The 25577-nt window shown below is 48.5% G+C and overlaps 1 protein-coding gene across 3 annotated transcripts in view; it reads left to right on the top strand.

The window, feature by feature from the left end:
• Nucleotides 1–25577, top strand: part of TMEM178B (transmembrane protein 178B) — a gene marked incomplete at its 3' end in the record, with an annotated part of 362039 nt that overhangs the window by 325865 nt on the left and 10597 nt on the right. For all 3 annotated transcript variants that reach the window (XM_079786548.1, XM_079786547.1, XM_079786546.1), the window contains one exon: nt 6390–6527. In XM_079786548.1, coding sequence (XP_079642674.1) covers nt 6390–6527 — 138 coding nt within the window. The remainder of the gene's footprint in view (nt 1–6389; nt 6528–25577) is intronic.

Here is a 25577-nt window from a genome sequence, read left to right as displayed (position 1 = left end):
TACAGGCAGAACCTCCTGTTAGCTACTTCTGTTTTAATTTGAATTAACTAGATTATGGAAACCTTCCCAACAGATTTGCAGTCTTGCCCATGTCTCTTCCTTCCAGATCAGTGTAATGCTCACAGTAGGAGCCCAGGGTTCAAATGGCCTCTATGGCCACTGGCACCTCAGCTATTAGCTGCTGTAGCCTCCAGCTATTTTGGTCCTCGGAGAATAAGACGCATCAATACTTCAGGGTGAATGCATCTCAGTGTTAATAAATAGAAAAACAGAGCCTTCACCTTGGCCTCTGCAGATACCTGAGAGGCACACAAACAGATTCCAGAAGCCTGTTCCCTCTGGGCACCGAAGCCTTAATTAGGAGCTAACCCCAACATGTTACTCAGGTCCCATGTGCTCATGTACAGCAAATGCAAAGAATGTGTTACATGAAAAAAAGAGAACCAATTTAAGTGACTTCCATTTCTATTTATACTTACATAGCTCAAGCTTTGTGTCAGGTACTATTTTAAGCAGTTTACACATATTAACTGATTTAATCCTCTGGATATAAAATCCCCTTTGAAGTAAGTGCTGTCATAGCCTCCACTTACAAGTGTGGAAACTGGCCTAACTTGTCCAAGTTCACACAGGCATGGGTTTGAACAAGGGCAGCCTGGCTCCATGAATCTGTGCTTCCATCCCCATCTGTTGAGTCCAAAGTCCCACTTCCTTCAGATATGGTTGCTGGGCAAAAGGTCACCCCAAGGGACTGACTAATTCGAGAAAGAATGTCTGGACCCCAGAGCAGCTGACACCCTTCCACAGGCAATGTGCTCGCATCCTGCAAAAGGAGAGCTTCCTGGGAATGAGGCTCACCCAGAGGTGCCCCGTGTGGCCAGCGGGGAAGGATGACCATGGCCTTAGTGGTCACGCCACACTCTTGACCCGGGGCCGTGGAGACAGTGTCCTATCGTCAGTCTTCACCATCACAGCGAGGTCTAACCCATACTTTCCCTCACCATTTCCGTCCCTGTGTTTTTAAACCCCAGTCATCATTTTTGTGTCAAGGTCTCGAAAGAGCAAATAGAAAGCTATTCAGAGCACATTTTTCTTCTCTAAGCGGTGTTTATTTAAATGCATGTATCCTGGTTTCCCATGTACAGTTGCAAGCAATACCTTTCAATTTAAATGTTAATAGGAGTGTAAACTTCAAAATCAAAATTTTTCCATGTGGGAGAAGTGCTTTTTCTGCTTCTATTTAATCATTCTCCCGCCTCTCCTCCTCCACCCTCCCTCATTATCAACCCCCTTCTTGCCCACTACTTTCCACTGCGCAGAACTATATTCTTTAGCTAAAAAGTTTAGAATGCACCTTTCTGTGTTGAAAAATTAGCATTTCAATGTTAGGGTCATGGAATGTAGATAATGGAGTCCAACCCAACACAATTCATGAAAAGATTTTTCTTTATCCCATTCTTAGCCCGTGGAATTTGCCTCTTTATTCTGGGGTGTGTGTGTGTGTGTGTGTGTGTGTGTGTGTGTGTGTGTGTGTTTTTCCCCAAGGGGATTATTCTTAGGCTGACCATGCAAATATTCTTCCAAGGCTTCCCACAGGTGAGTTTGGTCTTTCTTTTCTTTATTTTTCTCTAAAAAGGCAGGAAGAGACAGGAAAAACCTCTAAGTGATGTAAGTTCCTGGGTGCAGAGCACTGCTGTGGGCACAGTGAGCTGTCACAAAGAATAGAAAAGGCAGTTTTTACTTCTAATAAGATAACATTGACACGTAGGCGACCTAGGTGGGCAGGAGTGGGGCCATGTGCATATGGGACATTCCATAGGCAGAGTGGCCCCCGGGGTTTACCCAAGTACAAACAAAAAGCATTAGAGATTTTAAGGCTATGAGAATAATAACTAATGTCTTTAAATTCAAATATGGCCAGTCTACTTACCTTTCTAAGGACCTCATGGACTTTTATTTATTTCTTTTCCCTTCATTTCCTCATTAATTACATTTATCCTGTTACACTGTGTGTGGTTTGCAAGCCTCCTTTCATCTTTTTTGGGGGGCAGGATGGGACTGTTCATCCATAAATTAGAAATGATTTTACAATATAAGCTTCAGTGATTTTGATTCTGATATTTTAAGGTGTTATTTTTGTTCTCTAGATAGTTCTTTTCAATAGTATCCTGTTCTTATTTAATGGAAGCAAACTACATTTCTCCTCCTGTCTCTCTGGGAATGATTGTTCCTTCTCAGAGTGTTTCATCAAGTTCTTTCTCCCAGGTTACAGGCTTTTCTCAGTGATGCTGGCTTGTCTGGTTGGGGTGCTGAAGAGCTGCCTCGAAGCGCTGAGTGGGCGGGTGGGCTTCCTTGGAGAGTGGTCCAGGGGTTTCTTAGGAGGCATGCCCAGTGGCAGTGGTGTAGGTCTTTCCTCTTACACTGGTCATCACTAGAGAGGCCTCTCCCAGCCTCCAGGCTGGAGGGCAAAGTCCAGGCAGTGAGCTCCTGGGAGCCGAGTAGAGGGGGCTGGGGTCTCAAGAGTAAGCATTCAGTGTTCTCTATGTGCACAGCCGCGTGATCCCCTCTGTGCAGTGGCCCTCAGCTGTGCTGGCCAGCCAGCCTGCACCTGAGCTTGGTGGACCCTCCCTTCCCCGCAGTCCTAAGTACTCGAACTCCACTGTCAGGGTAGGGGAGCGAGAAGGGAGATCTAGGGATCTAGTTTCATCTCAAACAACTTCCACCAAATCCCTGTTTTGTGTCCCTCCCCTTGTTTACTTGATCCAAAGGCAACTGCTGGGGCCAGTTCATGAGCCTCTGGGCATGGGGCAGGTTGGTTTGCAGCTTCCCGGCTGCGGCTTTAGGTTTGGCTCTGAGTCTGCTAAGTCAGTCACATTGTCCATCACCCCCGCCCCCCCGCCGCCCCCCCCCCCCCCCCCCCGGTTTTTTTTAATTGTTTGTTTGTTAATCCTCACCTGAAGATATTCTTTCCATTGATTTTTCAGGGAGAGTGGAAGGGAGGGAGGGGGAGATAGAGAGGTAGAGGTAAAGGGAGAGGTAGGGAGAGGGAGAGAGAGAGAAAGAGAGAGAGAGAGAGAGAGAGAGAGAGAGAGAGAGAGAGAGAGATTGGTTGCCTCCTGAAGGCATCCCCAATGGGACCAGGGCTCGAACCTGCAACCCTGGTACATACCCTTGACTGAGAATTGAGCCCGGGACCCTTCAGTGCACAGGCTGATGCTCTAACCACTGAGCAGCACTGGGCCAGGGCTATCCATCAGCTTTTGTGTGGTTGTCATCATCTCCTTTCCTATTTTTTCTATCCTTATACATTTCTATCTTTTTCTTTTTTTAAATCTCTTACCTTGGGAGGAAGAGATGCTGGATACATTTGTTAACTGTCATGATAACCCAGTAGCTCATTAGTTACATTGTGAATTTCATTTTCCCACACAGCTCACTCTCCTTTTACTTCACTGGTTTGAGATAGTCAATTATGTAACTTCTTTGGCTCTTGCTTTTCTTATCTGTAAGACAGGAACAGTCTTACCTACTTTCCAGGTTTTGCTGCAGTTACTCTGAGTTACCACATAGGTTTTAGGGATAAAATAAACAGTTCGGGCAAAATCAGGCTCACAGGGCGAGGGCGACTATCCTCCCGGGTCAGTGAAAATACTCAGGCCTGATCTCTGATTTCCATCCTTCCTTCTCAACCAACAATTTAGCAGGACCCTCAGCTTCTGTTGACATAGCCCTTTGGCGAACAGCAAAGTGCACTTACCCATGTTAGAGGCCACAGCCCTCCCTGGCCAGGGACCCGGATGACCACAATGGTCTTGGAGCTTTTGGAAGAGGAATTGTCCTCATCATTGCCCTTCCGGCTCTCTCCTCTTTTTCTTCTAAGTAAAACACCTTACTTTCCCCTCCACTAATAAGAACCTTCCCTCTCTCTCTGACTTGCATTTCCCTTTTCCTGCCCAGCCCATTTCCCGGTCCCTGGCCCTGGTGCAAACACCTTAAGTGACACTTTATCCACTTACCCCCCAGGCAGTACCTTTGCTCCCGTGGTCTGCAGAGCGGGGAGCAGTCAGGCCGTTGGTGAGCAAGGCCGAGTGCAGCAGGGAGGGGCTCTCTGGCTTCAGCAGGGTTGTCCACTCTGGTGCTGAAGAAGGGGCCAAGATTTCTCCTGGAAACCTCCATGCACCAAGGGAACCCCTGAGTTCATAGGGGCAGAGGAGAGAAGTTTCCCAACCTATTGAAAGGGATATGAACCTCCTTTCCAGCAAATATACCCAGCCTCTCTTCCGATTCCCACAGCCCGTTGCCCCCGAGGACAGTGGAGAGTGGACGAAGCATCTGGAGCAAAGAGTACGTCATCTCCAGTATGAGACCAGATGGGGGTGGCGTGGACGCGGAGGGAGCTGGGGCCTGGCTCACTCCAGTCTGTGGCGGTGGCCAAGGAAGAAGGGACTGATAGTGGTGGCAGTGGAGAAAGCGTGTGGGGAGCTGAGGGCGAGGGGGACCGTGGGCAGCTGAATAAGGAGTGGTGCTGGCCCGGCTGGCAGGCATGCTCTTTCCCGACTCCATGCAGGTGGTGGCTGGCTGAGCCCGGAGCAGGGAGCCCGCTCAGGAAGCATGGCACACACACGTTTGAGCGCTGTGATCCAATGGCGCTCACCACCAAGTTTCCTCAGACACATTTGGCGACATGAACACATTTGACGCCTGATTCCCATGGGCATGAAAATTAAGCGTCCTTGGCAGTTCACATAAACGACTATGATGAGTATTATACCTGGCCTGGGCAGGCCCTCCTGGTCAGCAGGGAGGACAAGGGAGACCTCGGTAGAGCGGGAGCCTGCTCCCTGGTGGACTTGTACCTCTGTGACAGTGCCCCCGTCCATCCTGCTCCCTGTCCAGGCCCCTCCTCAAGGGACAAGCTCAGCTGCTGTGTCCTAACTCCCTCCCCACTTCCCAACCAGTTTCCTCCAGGGCTGATCTTCAATGTCGGCATAAGGACATGGACCAAATCCCTCTCCTGGGGGCAGAGGACTGAAAGGTCTCAAGCCCGACTCCCAGGATCTGCCGTGGCTCCCAATGGGGTGGCTGGAGTGAGAAGGGAACAGAGGGGATGGGATGCCCTCGTGAGGTATGCGGATCCCAAGGTGTTCCCCACGGAAACATGGCGGGCATTGTTTCCCGGGGATGAGAGTGTCTGTGCTAGCAGGGTCTTGATGTAGTTTCCCATCGCGCTCCCTGCCCTGCCCCCTCACCCTCCCTCTCCTCCTCAGGGGTCCTCTAGGCTTCTCTGGCAATGTCCTCAGGGGCAGAGGCCCTGGCAATGGCTTTACCCCTGTTTGGAGCCTCATCGGAAGGATGGGGGCTAGTGGATAGACCCGCATATAGGTGGATGGACAACACAGGAGGACATGGAGTTGCAGGCAGAGGTGTTGGGGCTGGGTGGAAGGAGTCCATGACAAATGGGTGGGTGTCACCCAGCAGGAGGTATTAGAGGGTTGGATTCCAGGGAAGAGACAGGTGGGGTGGGGTATGCATTGGCGGGCAGGGAGGAGCCAGGAGGAAGTTGAGCTGATGGAGAGAGGCTGAGTGAGGCCCACTAAGGTGGGCAGCAGCTCTGCCCTCTTCTTGCCACTAAAAGTACCTCCTTCCCAGACAGCCCTCCTCTTCCCTGCACCCACGCCAGGCTTTGTCGGGCATGGAGCAGGGAAGGGCCTGGGCCAGAAGCTGGACCGGCCTGGGTGTGGGCCTGAGAGGGTCTGCTCCGGGCTCCGTCTCAGAGCGGGAGGTGTGGCTCCCCAGCCTGCAGCCCCACATGCAAGAAAGCTGAGCCCTGGGAGTCGTTTTGGAGGGAAGGAAATAGCAGCTGCAGGCAGCATCCTCCTTACGCAGGACCTCCTGGCAGAACCAGCAAATCCAGAGGGGAGGGAGGGAGCTCTTGGCAGGCGCAGCCTGACCCCACCCAGCTGAGAGGTGAAGGATGCTGAGGTTAGGACCTGGGAGCCTTACCAATGTGGGTTGGATGCCCTGATCCACCACTCACTAGGTATACGGCGTGAAGCAAGTCGCTCCATCTTCCAACAGGGATAAGACAGTGCCTGGCTCAGAAGGTTGTTAGAGGCGCTGGAAGCACAGCACTGCGCCTGGTGCAAAGGAAGCATGCACGTGGCAACTGTTATGATGGTGGTTTCTCCCTGCATCTTTGTGCCCATGATGCAGTCACCATCGGGGCTCTGGCTCTACAAACGGGTTTATGTGCAAACCTGTCTGAAAAGGCAGGTTCCTTCCTTCCCCACGCAGTGCCCCACCGCTCCCCCTCTGCCTGGGCTCAGGGGGCACCCTGACCCTGAGTTCCAGGCTCTGATGCTAACCCCTGCCCTCCTGCTTACCCACAGACCTGCGCAGGATGACAGCCGGCTTCATGGGCATGGCAGTGGCCATCATCCTCTTCGGCTGGATCATCGGCGTGCTGGGCTGCTGCTGGGACCGAGGCCTTATGCAGTACGTGGCTGGGCTTCTCTTCCTCATGGGAGGTAAGGCGCAGGCTTGGGGGGCCTGAGGGGGGAAAGGTCCTGGTTACTAGGATTCTGGAAGAACAGCTAAGTGCACAGCAGATGAAAGCCACAACTCTGTGGGGCTCTATGCATTTATTTATCACTTTTTTGAATTCTTAACCACATGTCCCTGCACTAGCTGCTGGGGATGCAGAGGCTAATGAGACTAATAAGGTGTGGTCCTTCCCCTCGGGGGTCTGACTGCCTGATGTGGGGAACTGTGCGGCTATGGCATTGAGTGGGGGGAGCGGGTATCAGACTCAGAGTGAATGTGAACCGCGGAGTTCCTTGGGCATTTTATATACACACTAGACTTCAGGGTGGGAAGCAGGTGCTATCTGGGCAGTTTCCCCTTTAAAAGCTTCACCCTTGACTTATGCTTCCTAAATGCTGCTCCTGTTTCCAAATGAGGCGCTTCAAATGGGGCGGGACAGGGCACACCTGCCCTCGTGCCTGCCCCGGCCAAGGACCAATCCAGTCCTTAGGAAGGGACTGCAGGTCCCAGTCCACGGGAAGTGAGTGCTAATCCACAGTCACAGGTGCCTCCTTTCTCCCTGAAGAGCTAAAATGTGCTCTTTGGTCTCCCGGTATGAGTCTCAGATGAAAGCAAAGCGAAGCATTGGGTGTGCCCGTCACAGTCTGCCCGCAGGGAAGAGTGCATTGGCGAATAGCGGAGCCAGGTAGAGGGGAATGGGGCTTGGATTGAGGGAAGTAGAAGTGTTTGTGGAAAGAAAGGAAAATGAGTCCTACCAATGGAAACCAATGTCAGTAAGACTTTGGGCTCCATGTGCGTCTGCCCAGCCCAGGTCCCTGTGGTGGATGCCTGGCTCTGGGGTCTGAGCAGAGGAGGGAGGTGAGGGGCAGGCCAGCTGGGGAAAGGAGGTGGCTGTCCCTCTATGTGTGCACAGGTCTCCGGGGACTGTGAGCAAAGGGCTGGGAGAAGAGGAGAATGGCAAGACTCGTCCTGGGGCCTGCCCATTGGACCCACACCTGCGGTTATGGCGGAGGCTGGTGGTGGGAGGGTCCAGGTGGCTCTCTCTAGAGGTTCCCACACCCCTCCTCTTGAGATCCCACAAAACTAGCCCTGCTGACCTTTTCCGTGCCTCGGTGTCCTCCTCAGTGAAACCAGGGGGAACCTGGTTTTCAAACTCTGTTTCAGTAGCAGCTGAATCCTTTCGGTTCCCACTTCCAGTCAAAATCTTGCGTGGACCCCGAAATGTAAAAAGGTAGAGTGGAGGAACTCTGTTTGTAGTGAGTGTTCTTGCTATGACTCTTGGTTTTACAAAGATGGGCTCCAGTAACACGGGGCTTCTCTAGGGCTTGGAGGGTCTCCCAGGAATCTGAGAAAAGCTGAGCAAACAGACCTTGGGCTGAGCAGGAATAGAAATGGGAGCTGTTGGAGCTGACACTCTCTCAGCGCCTCCTCCTCCAGCTCTCTGCACACATCCTCTGCTCCCCCTCTCTCCAGGCCGGGCACGTGGCTCACATCTGCCCAGGTGCTAAGTCTCCAGGGTCCGTCCACTTCCTTCTGGGCTGCTGACGTCAGCTTCCGGAGACAGAGAGGGAACATTGGTGTCCTTGCAGAGAGCCCAGGGAGCTCAGAGCCCAGAGCAGCTGCCATCTGCTGAGCCCATGGGTGGGCTTTGTTAGGATCTAGGGAGGAGCTACTCAGGAGCAGAAGCTGTGCTTCCCCTCACCTGCCCAGCAGGGGGAGCTACACTGAGAGGCGGATGTGTTGACCCAGAAATGATGCCTTGATCCATAAAACCCTGTGGGTCAAAAAGAGATGTTTCAGTACCAACCCTTCCCAGAACCTGACCAGTCCTTGCCCTCCAAGAGTTGACCTTCAGGGTTGATCTGTGGATTAAATTGGAGAGTTGGCCACCTGTGACAGCATCTCATGGACACAGCAAAGCAGTCAGCCACTCAAACTATAGTTTGTATGGCAAAGTGAGATGAGGCCCACGGCCTGAGCTTGCACCCAGACTGGATTTCAGGCACCTGTAACTGAGCACAGACAGGTGCCCAAGAGTTAGACTGGGCGACAGGTGAGACCAGCTGGTGGGGACCAACCTCAGCAGTGCTTGGGAGCTGGCCAGTCCTGGTGAGCAGGTGCAAAAGGAGGGGTCGGCAAGAGTGGAAAGGTAAGTTTGAAGTCAAGAGTCCGAAGGTGGACTTGAGCTGGACCTTGGATGAACCGACGAGGGCCAACATGAAAACGGAAGAACTCTTCTCACAACCTGTTTGGATGTGAAGGAAGAGGGCCCACGCTGAGCGCTTCTCTGCTCTACCTTCAACTGTTTCCCTGGGCTAAAGAGAGGGCGCCCCACACCTTGTGAAATAAGCAGCAACAAATTGTTTAATTAACACTCAACCCAGAGGAGGCAATTAATTAAGTAGGGCAGCTTTGTTGAGCCAGGAGGCTGGGGGTGGTGGGTGGGATCCAGTTTCCCTTTGGCAGGGGCTCCAGGGGAGAATCTAGCCCAAACTGGCACAACACCATTCCGGTGCCAGCAACTGCCAGAAACAAGTGTCTCGATGAATCATCAGTGGTAGTCAGCGCAGGAATAGGACGACCGGGAGGAAAGACAGCCTGGCGAGGCAGTGTATGACTGCTACGGTTAATTGTGATCACTCGGGGGGGTGAGCCTCAGAGCCACCTCATGCACACAGATCTACAAGATGACTGTGAGCATCCAGCGCATGCCCTCCCCATCCTCCCACCCACGCTCTTGGGAGACATCCATCATCTCTGCCGCCGCCCGGACTAAGCCTCCATGAGCCCTCATCTAGGCTGGAGCCCCCTATCTAGATGCCGACTCCATTCTGCCACCCAGCAACCAGTCCTTCACAGAGCAGTTAGCATCATTTTTTTGAAAAAAACTATAAAGCAGATATGTCACTCATCAACTACCGGTGCACCAAAGGTTTCCAGTTGAATTTAAAATCCAAATTCCTTTCTCTTCTTTGGAAGCTGTCTTATTCAACTTGGGCTGCTATAACAAAATACCATAGACTGGGTGTTTATAAACAATATGCAATTATTTCTCACTGTTTTGGAGGCTGGGAAGTCCAAGGCCAAGGCACTGAATCATTCAGTGTCTGTGGAGAACCTGCTTTTTTGTTCATCGATGACACCTTGCTGTGTCCTTTCATGGAGGAAGGAGGGAGGGAGCTCTCTGGGGTCTCTTTTATAAGGGCACTGATTCCACTCCTGAGGGTTCTACCCTCCTGATCTAAGCACCTCCCAAAGGTCTCTCCTAAGACCATCACCATGGGGTTAGGACTTCAACATAGGAATTTGGGGGCACACAAACATGCAGTCTATAGCAGGAGCCCTATGCAATCCAGTTCACTCTCTCACCCGCTTTCCTGTTCCTTCCCCTACACTCCTGTCACTCCACCCATGGGCTGCCTTTGTGCCCTGGAACACAGAATGTTAAGTCAAGGCACCAGCGGAGCTGGCTGGCCACTTTGCCTGCAGTGTTTTCCCACCTGTGTCTCAGGGCAAGGCCCCTCCTAGGATTCAGAGAGGGTTTCCTTTGCCGTGAAGCCACCCAGCCACTCGTGACATCTCAGTTTAATTTTCTGCGGCACACTCACTACTTTCTGAAACATTTGTTACTGTTTTGTTTTTAGTTGATTTTTTTATCCGCTTAAAACAAACATTTATTATCTCAAAATTTCTATGGATCAGAATTCCAAGCACAGCTTGACTGGGTTCTCTGCTCAGAGAACTATAATCAAGGCATCAGCCGGGGCCGGGATCTCATCTGAGGCTGGGTTCTCTCCCAAGATCTAATGCTGTCAGAATTCATTTCCTGGCAGCTGTAGGATTCAGAAAGTTTGGTTTCTCAAGGGCAGCAGGAGAGAGAGTCTCTGACTTCTTTAATCTTTAACCTTCAGATATTTCTTTTAATATTTTTTATTTAGCATAGTTTTAGGTTTATAGAAAAACTAGAGGCCCAGAGCGCGAAATCATGCGAGACCCAGACCCGCCCTGCGCGAGCCGCGGGCCCTGCCTCTGCAGCGCGAGCCCCACCAGCCCCTAAAGTCCCAGCCCCGCAAGAGGTGCTCCATGCACCTCCTGGTGACGGGTTATGGTTGTGACGCCATAACAGCGTCACAACACAGGCCTTTTATGATACAGATTGAATGGGTAGTACAGGGTTTCCATTTTACTCTCTACACCTGAACATGGCTTTCCCTATTATTAATATCTGGTATGAGTGGGGTATATTGTTATAATTAATGAATAAGTAATGGTTCATTATTAATAACTACTATCCTTAGTTTATCCAGATTTTTACGTTTTACCGATGCCCTTTTTCTGTCCCTGGGCCCATGAAGGGTTCCCCGTCACACTTAGTTGTCAGGTCTCCTTGGGCTCCTCCCACTGTGACAATTTCTCAGAGGGTCTTTGTTTTTGATGACGCTGACTGTGTTGAGGAGTGTTGGTCATCCATATGGCAGGATGCTCCTCTGTTGGAACTTGTGTGATGTTTTTCTCATGAGTAGACTGGTTTATGGGTTGGGAGAGAAAGACCACACAGGCAGGTGCCATTTCCATCACGTCATTTCAAAGGGAGAGCCATGATTTATTTATGACGGTTGATGATGACCTTGGTCATCTGGCTGAAGTAGTGGGTGTTAGGTTTCTCCTCTGTGAACTTACTCTCTCTTCCCTGTTTCCATACTGTCTTCTTTGGAAGGAAGTCATAGTCACTGCCCACACCTGAGGAGTGGGAAGTTAGGCGCCCTGACCTTGAGGGTGGGATATCTACGTAAGTTATCTGGAATTCTTTTACACACGAGATTTGTCTCTTCTTCCCTACTTATTAACGTATTCAATCATCTATTTGTATCAGTGTGGACTCAGGGAAATTTATTTTATACTTTGGTTATAATCCAACATTCTATTTTGTTCGTCCAGCTTTGGCCCTTGGGAGCTCTTTCCGAAGGCTCCTGGGTCCCTTTGCCACACTCCTGTCAATGTGGGTTTGGTTTTTGTTTGTTGTTGTTTTTTGGACACTTAGTTTTTGGCACTATGAGGTGCCCCAGTCCTAGAATCAGCCATTTCTCCAAGGAGCCCTGGTACCTTTTAGTGGAGAGCGGTATTAGAAACCAAGATCGGGCCACGAGGTGTCCGCAGTGTTTTTAACTTTCTGTGTTTGTTCATTGACTACCCCACCCAACACTTAAATGTAGGCTCCATGAGCCCCCGGGGCCTGTCTGCCTTGTTCTGCACAGTGTCTGCACTCTCAGATGTCTGTTGAGCACATGCATTGCAAATGTGAATTATGTGCAAGAGAGAGAAAGGATTTTTTTTTTTTGGGGGGGGGGGAGAATTTCAGCTTTTTTATTTCTTTGTTATTTATTTTTACAATATACAAAATAGATTTATTACCAGATTATAGATGCAAAATAATTAGCCATCTACATGCAATAACATTAATATTTTAAGAAAAAATATTTAAAATATAATAATATTACCAAAACTGTACTCGCATAGTATAATATCACAAAAGTTGTAGGAAATAATAAAAATCTGCGAATAACAGGATGATTTCTATTATATTCTAAAATATTTTTCTTCCTCTGGCTCTATTTTTGTTCATCAGTTTATGTTGTTCATTATATTCCATAAATGAGTGAGATCATGTGATATTTATCTTTCTCCAACTGGCTTATTTCGCTTAGCATAATGCTCTCCAGTTCCATCCATGCTGCTGCAAATGGTAAGAACTTCTTTTTTACCGAAGCGTGGTATTCCATTGTGTAGATGTACCACAGTTTTTTAATCCACTCATCTGCTGATGGGCACTTAGGCTGTTTCCAAATCTTAGCTATTGTAAATTGTGCTGCCATGAACATAGGGGTGCATATATCCTTTCTGATTGGTGTTTCTGTTTTTTTGGGGGGTATATTCCTAGAAGTGTGATTACTGGGTCAAATGGAAGTTCCATTTTTAATTTTTTTATTAAACTCCATACTCTTCTCCACAGTGGCTGCACCAGTCTGCATTCCCACCAGCAGTGCACAAGGGTTCCTTTTGCTCTGTATCCTCCCCAGCACTTGTCATTTTGTTGATTTGTTGATAATAGCCATTCTGACAGGTGTGAGATGCAATCTCATTGTTATTTTGATTTGCATCTTTCGGATGATTAGTGACTTTGAGCATGTTTTCATATGTCTCTTGGCCTTCTGTATATCCTCTTTTGAAAAGTGTCTATTTAGGTCCTTTGCCCATTTTTTTATTGGATTGTTTATTTTCCTTTTGTTAACTTGTATGATTTCCCTGTAAATTTTGGAGACTAAACCCTTAACTGAGCTAGCATTGGCAAATATGTTCTTTCATGCAGTGGGCAAGGATTTTGTCTCAACAGAGCAGCAGTCCTTCAAGAAAGTATTCTCTCTTATCTTTCATTCCTGGTCTTATCTTCCCATTCATGATATTTCTTATTCTCTTTTTAACTTTATCTGAACACTCCTAAGGTCTGTGTAGAACAAGTCTCAAATTCCCTTTGGAGGTAGGGAATGTTAGAAATGGGAGGAATTGCCCTGGCATTGTGACTCAGTTGGCTGGGCTTAATCCTGTGCACCAAAAAGTTGCTGTTTTGATTCCTGGTCAGGGCACATGCCCAGGTTGTGGGCTTGATCCCTGGTAGGGGCGTGCAGAGGCAGCCGATAGATGTCTCTCACACATTGATGTTTCTCTCTCCTCTCTTCCTCTCTAAAAATCAATAAAATTCCTTTTAAAAAAAGTCTCTTTAGAAATATAAGGGGCCTAGAGACCATCCAGTTTGACCTCCTTGTCTTCCCAGATAGCAGTAGTCATGTCAGTTGTCCTAGGTCACCCAGCTAGTGAGTGGCTTAACTGAGCCAGAGCCCAGCCTGTGCCACCAGCCTGGATACTTGAAGGCTGTTTCCAGTGCTCCGTGTTGAAGGTCCCCACGACCCCCTGTGTCACATACACGTCTCCCCACACTAGCATGGCTCCAGTCCTGTGCTTCTGAGCAGATGCCAGTGTCCCCAGAATCTCCCACATTCCCTTTCTGTTCCTCCCTTCTCGAAGCACACAGGGGCATCTGGAGGCGATGGTGGCCATAATTGAGGGCAGGGATGGTAATGGGAAAAGGAAATCATTAAAGGTCCTTTTCCTACCACCTGTGGTCACTGTAACCTTTTCTACCTCCCAGTCAGTCAGGGGGAACAAGGAGAATGCCCTAAAGAAGCTCGAGCTCTCAAGTTTGAGTGATTGCAGTAATTTGCAAACCACTGATGCCAAATGCCTCCCCCCAGCTCACCAGAGAGCAGTTCATCTGTGTGATGAACCTCAGACACCCCTCTTCATATAGACAAAGACCTTGATAAAGGCCCAGCATTTCTGAAAACTTATAAGCCGAACCTGAGAAGTCTAAGGCGTAGGTGTCTTGCCTGGAGGACTATTTCTTTAAGGCAGTAAGTCATTTTAGGGACTCCAATGAAGTAGAACAACATACAGGTTCCCATCAGCTTCTACCACTGTCATTCCTCACTCCAGCATGACTTAGAAACATGGCTGAGACGGTGTTTCTGGAACACCAGGAAGCCCTGTGCCTCAAACTTCATAACTCATGGGTAAGAGAGGAGAAACCATGTATATTAGATAATCTGGGAGGAAGAATAAATTCAGTATAAGAAACCCTTACTAAATGGTGGCTGTTACAATTATATGTATATCCTAAGTGAAGTCCATTTTAGTAGGCAGAGAAGGGTCCATGATATACCATGACCAGTCAAGGGCATAAAACTTATTTACTTACCCTGCTAAATTGCTTTTATAGTTTCCCGGGAGATTTCACTAGAACATCATGACTCTTCTCCTGACTTTTTGTCTTATATCCTTTCTTTTCATAATCCTAAGCAGAGCTCCATAAACTGCTTCACACCCTGGAGCATGTCTTGCCCTTTGGAAGGAATACGTTTGAATATTTATTAGCATTTGATAATTGCTTTCAAAACAAAGACATTAGGGGAGGAGACACATTATCAGGGGGATTAGAAAATGACATTCACTTTTGCCTAATGTAGAATGAGTGGCCAGTATCTATCACTCCAGCAGCCCAGGCAGCAGGAGAGATCATTTCCCCTTAGAATTGGAATGGGTGACACCCTGGCCACCCAATGGTAACCTAACTTTGCTGTTATAGGTTGCCTCCATTATAGATTTGCCCTTCAGAAGAGAATACTAAGCAGCTTTGGCCCTGCAAGGCCAAATCTGGTCAATGAAGGCCTTGTCAGATGCCCTATAACCTGCTTGTCCAAACATTCAAGAAAGCCACATGTTCACTGATCAGGGGTTGCTTTGTCACTGAATTCCCAGAGGAAAATGCTGAGACAGAGCTGACCCTGGAAGGAGATGGACAGCAGGGTGGTTTGTGAAGGCATCTAGGAGAGCTCTTTGGGAAGAACCAATCCTTGTCTCTCAAAGTCCCTGCCCACACTTGCCCATGAGCTGCCTTCAATTCCCTGCCACACAGTTGGAGATGGGGGGTGTAAAGTCCTTGCTCATGAAGGAGAATCGTCCAACTTTAAGGGGGAATTGGGGTATTAGTACAGGACAAAAGGAGCCTTGGAATAGCCACACTCAAACCCACAACCTCCCAGGCCTGCCTCCAGCACTGTGCCACACGTAATCCCTACAGCCACACAGGCCTGCCTCCAGCACTGTGCCACACGTAAACCCTACAGCCACACAGGCCTGCCTCCAGCACCGTGCCACACGTAAACCCTACAGCCACACAGGCCTGCCTCCAGCACCGTGCCACACGTAAACCCTACAGCCACACAGGCCTGCCTCCAGCACCGTGCCACACGTAAACCCTACAGCCACACAGGCCTGCCTCCAGCACCGTGCCACACGTAAACCCTACAGCCACACAGGCCTGCCTCCAGCACCATGCCACGCTCGCAGGACGCTGCAGCCTTTGACACAGGAGCTCCCAGAGAGCTTGACAAATTCCCCTAACTCAGGCCAAGTCCCTTGTGCTTGAAGTCACTTCTCATCCTTGATGACTGAGTAGTCACACAAAACATATTGCCCTTCCCTTCAGAAGCTGACTCCCTGGACATGGCCAACACAGCCTGTTAGTAAGGCTAGGCTGAGTTCGCGGCTCACTGAGGTGAGGGAGTGCACCTCTTTGGGAAGCTGGCAAGGACTGGGGAAGGGGGTTGGGGGCAATAAGGTCAGAATTTACTGAGAATTGGAAGTCTGGGTTAAGTTCTTTATTTCAATGAGGGTGGCTGATTAAAATTGGGTGAGACTACTGATAGTGCCCAGCATCGGTGGAAACAGCAGGACCGATGAAGTCTTAGAGCACACACCGTCTGTTGAAGCTTCCAATGGAAGAGTTGATGGATATTTTGAGAAGTTCCTGTAATGATAGTCAAACCACTTCTGGGGCAGGACAGACCCGGAAGTGAAAAATAACTAAGTTAGGTTACCATGGACAGTAAGATATGGTTTTGGGTCACTGTCTGGGATCGGGGTGGGGTGTGTGAAGATGATTTGGGGTGTCACTCAGGATGAGTGATTTCTCCACAGCCTGGTGCCTTCCTGACTGGCTGCCTCCACCAACACAGACGTGCTCAGACATGCCTGAATTATTGAGTGAATGTTGAATGTAAATAGTCCAGACTTAGGCTGGGACCCTGACACCCCAAGGTCTCCTGTCACGTAAACAAGACTCTCTTTCCTGGGGTAGAAATACTGGCATTGCTGCACTGAAGTGGGGTCCCTGTCATGAAGTGGGGGGTGGGGCAAGGGCAGGCTGGAGCAGAGAGAGCAGGTGGCTGGGGACATCTCCGTTACTGGGTGGGGTGCAGAGAAAACAGATGTCTCCAGCAGCCTTTTCAGTGGGAACAGACCCAGAAAGTGGTGGTGACTCCCCAGTGCTTGATTGCCATGGAAACTTGGGTGGTTTCTAAAGCAACTTCAAAAGCTGCCCTCCCTGTGGCTCTTCTGGATGTTCATACAGAGGTGTGCAAGCCTCAGAGAAAGGGAACTTGTCAGGCAAGCTTCTGGCCCTTGAAACAAGTCACAAATCAAAGGAAAATGCTGGAGCCTGAAGTAAATGGAAAGAACCCCTCCTGCTGGGCTTCAAAGCTGCTCCCAGGCAGCAATGAAGAGGAAGGAGCGGGTGTGAGTGAGGAGGAATTTCCTCCTGTCCTGTCCTGGGGCAGAGGGGTTGAGGACAGGTGAGAAGTGGCACCAGAAATAGCCAGGCGCAAGGGAGGGGACTGGAGGACTCTGCTGGGAAAGACTCCTGCACTCCCCTCTTTCCCTCTCCCCAATCCCATCCTCCTATTTCTTGGATGTCTGAGATGCACCCTGTGTATGGGGATTGAAGCCAGAGGACCAGACACCAGAGGAAATGGTGCAGACCAGACCCAGGACTGAAAGATAGGCTGGAGGGCATTGCCAGCAGGCACGTTGTAGTGTGTACACAGGAATTAGGGCCCCAGCTCCCTCTGGGTACCAGAGGGATGACTTGGAAGAGTGGCCCAATTTAGAGAGCCAGGGAGCAGGGCCAGGCAGCCCCCACAGTGCATAGTCAGGCACAGCGTTGGGCCCACAAAACATCCCTGCACCCCACTGTGTGTGTGGGGGGGGGGGGCAAGGCTGAACTGTTTGACTGTCCACATTGTACAGAGGGCACTGGTGATAGCCTGGAAGGCCTGGGGTGCTAATGGGAGACTGACAATGGACAGGGGTTATGAAGCTGGCCCCTGAGGTGGTCAAGGTAGTCTGCTCTTGTGGACATACTTTTCATCCTAACAGAACTTGGGCTGTTGGGCAGGTGGGTAGTGCCTTGCATTTTATCCCCAGCTATCAAATAATTGGAGAGAGGGCCTGTGTAGAGCTGCTGTACCTCCCTGACATTCTGGAAGCCTCCTAATTGCAAACACTTTCTTGTTATCAGATCATAGCTCATGCCTTGTGGCTTTAGTTGGGGGTTGGAAAATACTCTCCCTAGCTGTAGAAGCCCTCAGAAGATCAAGGATGTCCAAGATGTGGCTGTGAGAGGAGCAAGCCCATCGCCACTTTACTTAGCCTTCAGAACCTGCCCATCATTCATTAAATAAAACAGCCAGTTGTTGAGCACCTGGTAAGTAGTAGGTCCTGTGGAGGATAAAAGGAAATAGAACTCATTCCTACCTTTGAGTTGCTCACAATTTTAGAGGGGAGGCAGACACTGAGACCCATTACTGTGATAACTGAGCTGTTTTCCTTTGAATGACTGACATCTTCACAATGCAAAATATTAAAAACAAAAGCATTCTGTCTTTTCCACAGTAAAGAAGACCAGGGCATCTTCAATCTGCCATTCTTAGGGAAGGAAGGCTCTGGTCATCCTAAAAGGGTGGGTGGGGATCATTTATGGTTCGGGTAACACTTTTCAGTTCACAGGACTGCAAAGGGAGGGTAAGGTCTCATTTGACCTTCAAACCCCCTTAGGAGGCAAGTGGAGGAGGCAGACAGGGAGAAGGTAAGAGATTGCTGAGCATCTCTGCTGTATCAACGGTAAATGCTCTTCAAACATTATTTCTTTCATCTTCCTAGCAGCCCTTAAGGTTGTCATTACCACCCTCATTTTGTAGATAATGAGCTGGGCCCAGGGAGCCATGAAACAAACTCAAGAGTCATGCAATTAAGTAAATGGCGGAGCCTTAATCTAAGGTGCTCACACTAATCCCCACCCTTTCTTCTCTGCTCCTGGGACCTGGGAAAAGGCCACCTACCAGGCCACCTGGGATCAGGAAGTAGGCCTGAGGGCTTAACCAGCAAGGCAGACATAGGCTTACTGGAAAGCATTCATTTACAATGGGTAAGCCAGAGAGGACCCCCCTCAACCCCCACCAGCAAGGGGCAGGTCTATGTTTGGGGCAGGGCAGGAGGAAGAGGGGTGGAGAAGGCCCAAAGGGAGGCACTGCTACCATCAAAGTGTGAGAACTGGCATCAGGTCAGGTCTGCACCAAAGCCCTGGAGCCTTGGGCACGTTTATCCTCTCTATAGCTCAGTTTCACCATCTGTAAAATAGCACCCAGCTTGTGGGGTTGTAGTGATAATTAAATAAGTTGTGGAATGTGCCTAGAACTGTGCCTGGCCCAGAATGAGCACTTTCTACAGTTTGATTCACGTGTGGTCAGTTTATCCCTGGCGCTTGCTTGCCTTCTTTGCAGTTCCCAGCACTTGCCTAGACAGTTGAAGTATCTTGGCCAAGGTCACAAAGTTCCCAGACCAAGGATTCCAACTCAAATCCATTTGACTCTGAAGCCTGGGTTCTTAATAATCACGCAGCACTATCTGCCAGATAATAATGAACTTTTCGACATATTTACAATCCTTCAGCAACTCATGACCCAACAGGGCAAGAGACAACCCCACACAGACGTTCCATCGTGATAGATGAAGGGCATTGCTCCTGGGGTGACAGGAAAGATAAGGCTGATTCTGTCCAAGGAATTGTTCCTAGAGAAATAGGAAATGAGCCCCATTGGCTGAGGGCCTTATCTTTTCATATGCTCTGAGACAAGAGACAAAGCTTGGGGCTCACGTTGCAAAAGGAAGAATCCGTACTTATTACTTCTGTAGCTCAGCCACCAACCCATTTCATCTCTTGATGTCTGGTATCTCTTCCCTGCATGTCATGAAGCTGCCTTTCGGAGACTCGCTTCCTCCTGGCTGCTCCACCTCTCACCTTGAATTTCCTCTTACCTCACTAGGATTTATCTTTCTCCATCTTTTCTGAAACTCTCATCTCTTGTCTTCCATGACAGCACACTCATGATTTTTCATCTTTCATATCTTTTCTGTTTCCATGCTCTCTGTCTTACCTGTAAATGTGGATGCCAACTCTCCCCCTTCCCCCCCCCCCCCCCCCCCCCGCTATAAACACGTCCCCTTGTCAACAACACTTATCCTCACAGTGATCATTATCTCTGCACAGAGGAGTCTGGAACCTGCATGTGCAACAGTCTTTTCTGAGCTCCAGGCTCGTGTTTTCAATTGACATCTCCACCCTTCTGGAACCTCAAACATGCCTTGAACTAGACTTGTCCTTTCTCTACATACATTATGCGTGTGCTTTATGTTTATTGCATATGTGCTCGACACTGGCTTATTGTAGGCACCTGATAAATGCCAGCTTTCTCCATTCCCTTTCCCCGATGAAATGAGCTTCTTTTCTTGATTTCCTCAGCACCTCAGCCTGTCACTCACCTCTGGGTCATTTTTCACTTCTCTGGTTTTACCTGTACCTTTCCATCAATTGTCAACATCTGCCAATATTTCCTTTGCAATATTCTTTGTGGCCCATTCATTCACTTCCATCCGCTGAGTGCCATGCAGGCCCTTCATACTACTGCAGTAGTTTGACAGCCATTTAGCTTGGTGGACGGAAATCTTTGCCCACCACTTAGTTGCCAACCTCTGAGCCTCCTTTTTGTCACCTGTAAAATTGAGATAGAGCTGCCTACCGTGCAAGTTTGTTGTGTGGCTGGAATGAGATAATATAAAGAAAGCACCTATTGGGGGATTTGTATTCCATAAATGTTCCTTTCCATACTGCCCACTAAATTCAACCTTTACACCATACTGTCTGTCCAAAATACACTCATTACCATGTCGTTTCTCTGATGGGAAACCTTCTGAGTTCCACATTGTGGATAGAATAAAGGGCAGTGCCCCCAGCATGGAGTCCAGTGTCAGCCACAGTTCTGTCTCCGACTGGCCTTCCGCCACACAGAGCACTTGTCATTCTCGGCCTCATGCCACCTTTCTCTGTCTGTTGAGGCCTGTGCTTCCTCGAGACTCAGCTTATAGTCAGCATCTTCCACAAACCGTTGAATCATGTGAACTCAAACCGGGCTCCTCTGCACTCAGACATTCCTTTGCACCATTTTGATGCACTTAGCTCATAGGGAGTACCTTGAAGAGCAGAAATCTAGTTCATTTCCTCTCTGCTCCCTGGGATTAAGCCTCCATGGTGGCAGGGGCCTCATCCTTGTTGGCTGCTCTAGTCATTATTTTGTTCTTTTTCATTTTAAACCTTAATAGGATTTCCGGTAACTTTGGGTCCTTTCTGTTAAAGTGACATAAACTGAAGTCAGTACCATCTTCCTCCAACAGTCTTTCAAATATTTGGAGACATACTATTGTACTTCTTATTATCTGCTTTACAAACTGAATTCAACTCAGTAAACTTTGAGTGCCTACTATGTGCCAGGCATTGTGCTAGCACCCAGGACACGTAAACAAGAATGTGTGTGGTCCCTGTCCTTAAGGGCCACCCAGGCAAGTGCTGGAGGCAGCGGGATTGGTGCCATCGCAGAGGGGAACTGTGGGCCCACAGGGAAAAGGAACCTGTGCTCAGGGGTCAGGAGCAGCCTCGCTGGGGAGCTAACGATTAGGCTGAGGGAGAGTGGAGTCTATGTGCCCTGTTCTTATCATTGCCCCTCAAAGGGCTTGTAATGTTCCTCTACTCAGTGAAACTGCTGCTAGATTCAGACTTGGCCACTTTTCCAAAGCAGCCTGCCAGGTCTTTATTTATTCATTCTAGTTTAGACTTTCTCATGTTATTAATACATTTCCGCTTTTATATGGCTCTGGGTAACTGAACTCTGTTGTGAATGAAGTAAAAAAATACTTTTTATCTTTTAAAATGCTTAAGCAGCTTTATGTAAAGGTAAAATGTAAACCTAGTATGATATTTGACCTCTGGATTTTTGGCCCTGTGTGGAAAGGAAGGCCAATCACTGTCTCTCTAACAGAACCTGGGAATCCCTTCTTAAAGAGTCCACCACACACCCAGGCTATAATTTCTTTAAAATGTTAATTAGTTAACTAAAATACCCACTGTGGCTCAGCTCTTAACATTTCCATTAAAATCACATTTCCCAGAAGGCTTTGGGTGTTAGATGTGCAGGCTCCCTGAGTTCGTGTGGCCCAGGGAAACTGGAGGGTGCTCTCTCATCTCTTTAGGACACACTACATTTTAAGCCCTACTTCCTAAGGGACGAGAGATCACGGACTTCCCTGAATGAGTGAGCTTGAGAGAGGAGGCCGCACTGGTGGGCCCAGCACCATTTGGGTCCTCTGCCCTGGCCCAGTTCTCCAGGGGGCCAGCATTCCCGTGTCAAGGCCCAAGGCCAAGGCTAGCATCAGGAGGCCAGTTTGGAGGCCTCTTTTCCTTTCTCAGGCCCGCCAGTGTGAGTCAACACCTCTGGGTGAGCATATCTTCTCAACAGAGCTGAGCGTTCCCTTAGGCAAACGACCCTAAAATGCCAGCCTCGGGGGAGAGTGTTAGTGAGCTGATTGTGGCCTGGCCTCAAGCCTCAGTTGCTATGCTGCCTCACCATGAATGTAGCTGACATTTTTCTCCCTGTCTACCTCCTTTGAGTTTGAATTCGGAAAAGGAAGAGGAGTGAGTCATTTTCATTCCCCAGGCCTTCAAGAGAAAAGAGGAGCTACAAGGGCTGAGGGCCTAGGATTGGGGGGAGGTGCTAGGGGGAGAGTAGGACCCTCGGGTAGGCTGGGGTCCACACGGAGCTCCTCTAGGTCCTCTGCTAAGCACCAGCATACTCTGTCCACTGGGCTTAGTTTCTGTCCTGTTGGAAGCTGCAAAGAGTCTTATTGAAAGCGAGGAAAGCGACTTTGATCTTGATCCCTTTTCTTCCTGAGCTCTCCACCCTCATGGAAAACGTGTGTCCTTGCCCATGAAGCCAGCCCCACTGGATTCCTGAGAGGAGAGTCACAGAGAGAGGAACAGAAGCTGAGTCCTGTCCTGGGCAGAGCTCCGCGGGACGCCCGTTATTCCTGCCACCAGATCACAGGGCCTGCCCTGGCTTCTGCCCTTTATTTTTCCAAGGCCATGTTGTCCTGTTCTCCAGCTTTGCCTATAATTCTGTGAACTTTCACCTCCTTCCCATCAATTCCTTTTTTTTTTTTTAAAGAAAATTTGTGTCCCTCTGCAGGAAGTCAGCTTTCTCGCTGACACAAATAAGGAATGAAATTGTTCCCAGTCTGTGATAGGTTTCCTAGTTCTCTGAAGAAGCCAGCAACAAGATTTTACTAGCCCAGGCACCCCGAACCTCCTGGGGCCCCATTTGATAATGATAGGGTCGCCTCCTCCAATCTTATCATCTAGTTGATAAATCTGACTTAAACACCACTGTGCATAGAACCCTAAGGGGGAAGAAAAGAGCTTCTTTGCTTACCTTGCTTACAGTCCAGCTCCAGAGACAATACATACACTTAAGAAATGAGAGGCAGCATAACAAGTGGTAAAAGCATGGGTTTGAATCCTGGCTCCAAATGTAACTAACTGTGTGACCTTGGACAATTTACTTAACTTCTCTGTGCCTCACTTTCCTCCTCTAAAGTCGCTTTCCTCATCAGAAGATTGTTTTGAGAATTAAAGAGTTAACATTTGTAAGGCACTTGAAACAATGCCTGTCCCTCTGGGCATCCATTATAAATATTACACATCCATGTTTGGTCATGTGACCAAACTATGTAAAGTGACATACACTGAGTGGCCAGATTATTATGATCTCTGAACGCATAATAATCTGGCCACTCAGTGTATATCCTATATAATAAAAGGCTAATATGCAAATTGTCCCCTCAACCAGGAGTTCGACCAGCAGGCAGGCCGGCCAACCACCCATGTCCCCTCCCCCTGGCCAGGCTGGCTGGACCCCACCCATGCATGAATATATATATATATATATACTGAGTGGCCAGATTATTATGCGTTCAGAGATCATAATAATCTGGCCACTCAGTGTATGTGCTCAGTGACCCAGCAGTGAGGTGACAGCATGCAAATATACTTGGGTACATGTTTTCATCTTAAAGAAAGGCAAAGCCAAGCTGACAAATGTGCCAGGCAGATGAAACCATACACCAAACCAGGTGGCAGGCTCACCTGATCTTCTGGCCACCACCCCAAGCCTCCTCCTCTACTAATTAACATGGCATCAGCTCCGATCAGACAGGGCACAAGCCAGGGAGATTTCTCTCAGGAGCCAATTTCTTCCAGACACTTAAACAGCTGCGTCCCAATCCTTCCACACTGAAAATCAATGCAATTTAGAGCTGAGCCTCATATGCACGTCGATGTCAAGTAATGACATCTAATGGTCTCATCCACCAGCCCTTCTGTGCATGTCAGGAGGTGATCTTGTCTCCAGGTGGCTCATGTTTGACAAAATAAGTGACAGCCAGTCCTACAGCAATTCAGAGAGGGTGGCACCTCCTCACCCCAATACCTAACATCATGGGCTCACTTAACTGGAAGGCATTAGAGATCTGGTCCTGCCTCCTGTACTTTATGGTTGAAGGGATCACAGCCCAGAGACATACGGTGATGTGCCCAGTTCATGGGCAAGGGAGAGACCAGAACCTGGATTGTCTGATTCTTGGTGGCGTTCTCTTTCCACGAAGCCACATCCCCTTCCCTTGCAGCTTTCCCACCAGGAAGCTGGAGCAGAACAAGCTGGTGTGCCTGTGGGCCAGGAGACCCTTACACTAAGTGAGGCAGGAACTCAAACGTGGGCTTCACGTTGGCCCTGGAGGTGATGTGGCTTTCTCTGCGAATGCCTTGGATGTACCTGGGATGCTGAATGACCAGAACAACCAGAAAGCTGTAATGTCCACGATTGTGCGGGCTTTGTCCCCAGCAAGAAACCCCGGGCAAGATTGCCCTCTGCCCTAGAGCTTCTCAAAGTTTGCACTGTGCGCCATTGTCGTCCACCAGAGAGAGGTGGCCAAGGAAGAGGAGAGGAAAGAGAGGCAGAGGCAGGAAGATGACATGCTCTGAGGGGCTTACTCTTGGAAGCTCACGAGTCACAGCTTGAGAGTGTTCCTCTCTGCACAGCTGCTGATGCCGCTCGCGGTTTAGTTAAGAAGCCAGTTGGTTCCCACTGCTCCTCAGCTCTGAACCAAGGCCAGATGGATAGGAAACTGCAAAGTTTCGCATTGAAAAGATGACACAGTGCACTCTTTTTTTTTCCTAATTCAATTCTCCTATTAGTTATAGGTTGATTCAGATTTTATATTTCTTCCTGATTTAGTACTGTTTGGTTTTGTGTTTCTAGGCATTTGTCCATTTCATCTAAGTTATCTAATTTGCTTGCAAAGTACTGATTTTTAAAAATTTTTTATTGAATTGATTTGGGTGACATTGGTTAATAAAATTGTATAGGTTTCAGGTGTACAATTCTATAATACATCATCTGTGTCTTGTATTGCATGTTCACCACCCCAAGTCAAGTCTCCTTCCATCACCATTTATTCCCCTTTACCCTCTTCTACCTTCCCCATCCCCTTTCCCTCTGGTAATCACTATGCTGTTGTCTGTGTCCATGAGCTTTTTTGACATGCTGCATCCTTGATTCATTATCTTTCTAGAACTCTCCTTCCCACCCTATTTAGAAAGCTCATAGCTCCCCTCAGACCACCCACCTCAGATCTTTCCTACTTTTTATTCCATGAAGCATGAAACATCAAAGGTCAGGTGTGCAAAAGTGGATTGGGCCAGTAGTTGCATCCCCTGTGGGGTTTTTTTAATGGGGGCAATGGAAGCAAGTGTAGTGTATAGTTCTCAGATGTTTCTGAAGTCAAATACTTTGGCTTTACAGAAAAATGAAATAATTACTTGGGATGTATGCTTTAGGACCTTTAGCAAATTATATAACTTGAGATTACTATGGGAGTTATACAATTTATATGCCATATATATATATATATATATATATATATATATATAATTTACATATATAATTATATGTATGTATATAATCTCACAGCAACCTCAAGAGGCACAGAAGATTCAAAAATTGAGACTTGGCTTGAATCGAGTACCTATGTCTGAATTAATCATCGTGATCATAGAATGGCTTTGCCAGGAGAAAAAAGTGGCGTTGTTTTAGCAAAAGAAGAAAAAAGGGAACGTATACTGTGCAAACGAAAAATAATAAAAA

This window comes from Cnephaeus nilssonii (genome assembly GCF_951640355.1).
Source record: "Cnephaeus nilssonii genome assembly, chromosome: 12".
Lineage (NCBI taxonomy): Eukaryota > Metazoa > Chordata > Mammalia > Chiroptera > Vespertilionidae > Cnephaeus > Cnephaeus nilssonii.
Note: the sequence above shows the minus strand (reverse complement) of the source record. Positions and strands in the feature narration are given on the sequence as shown.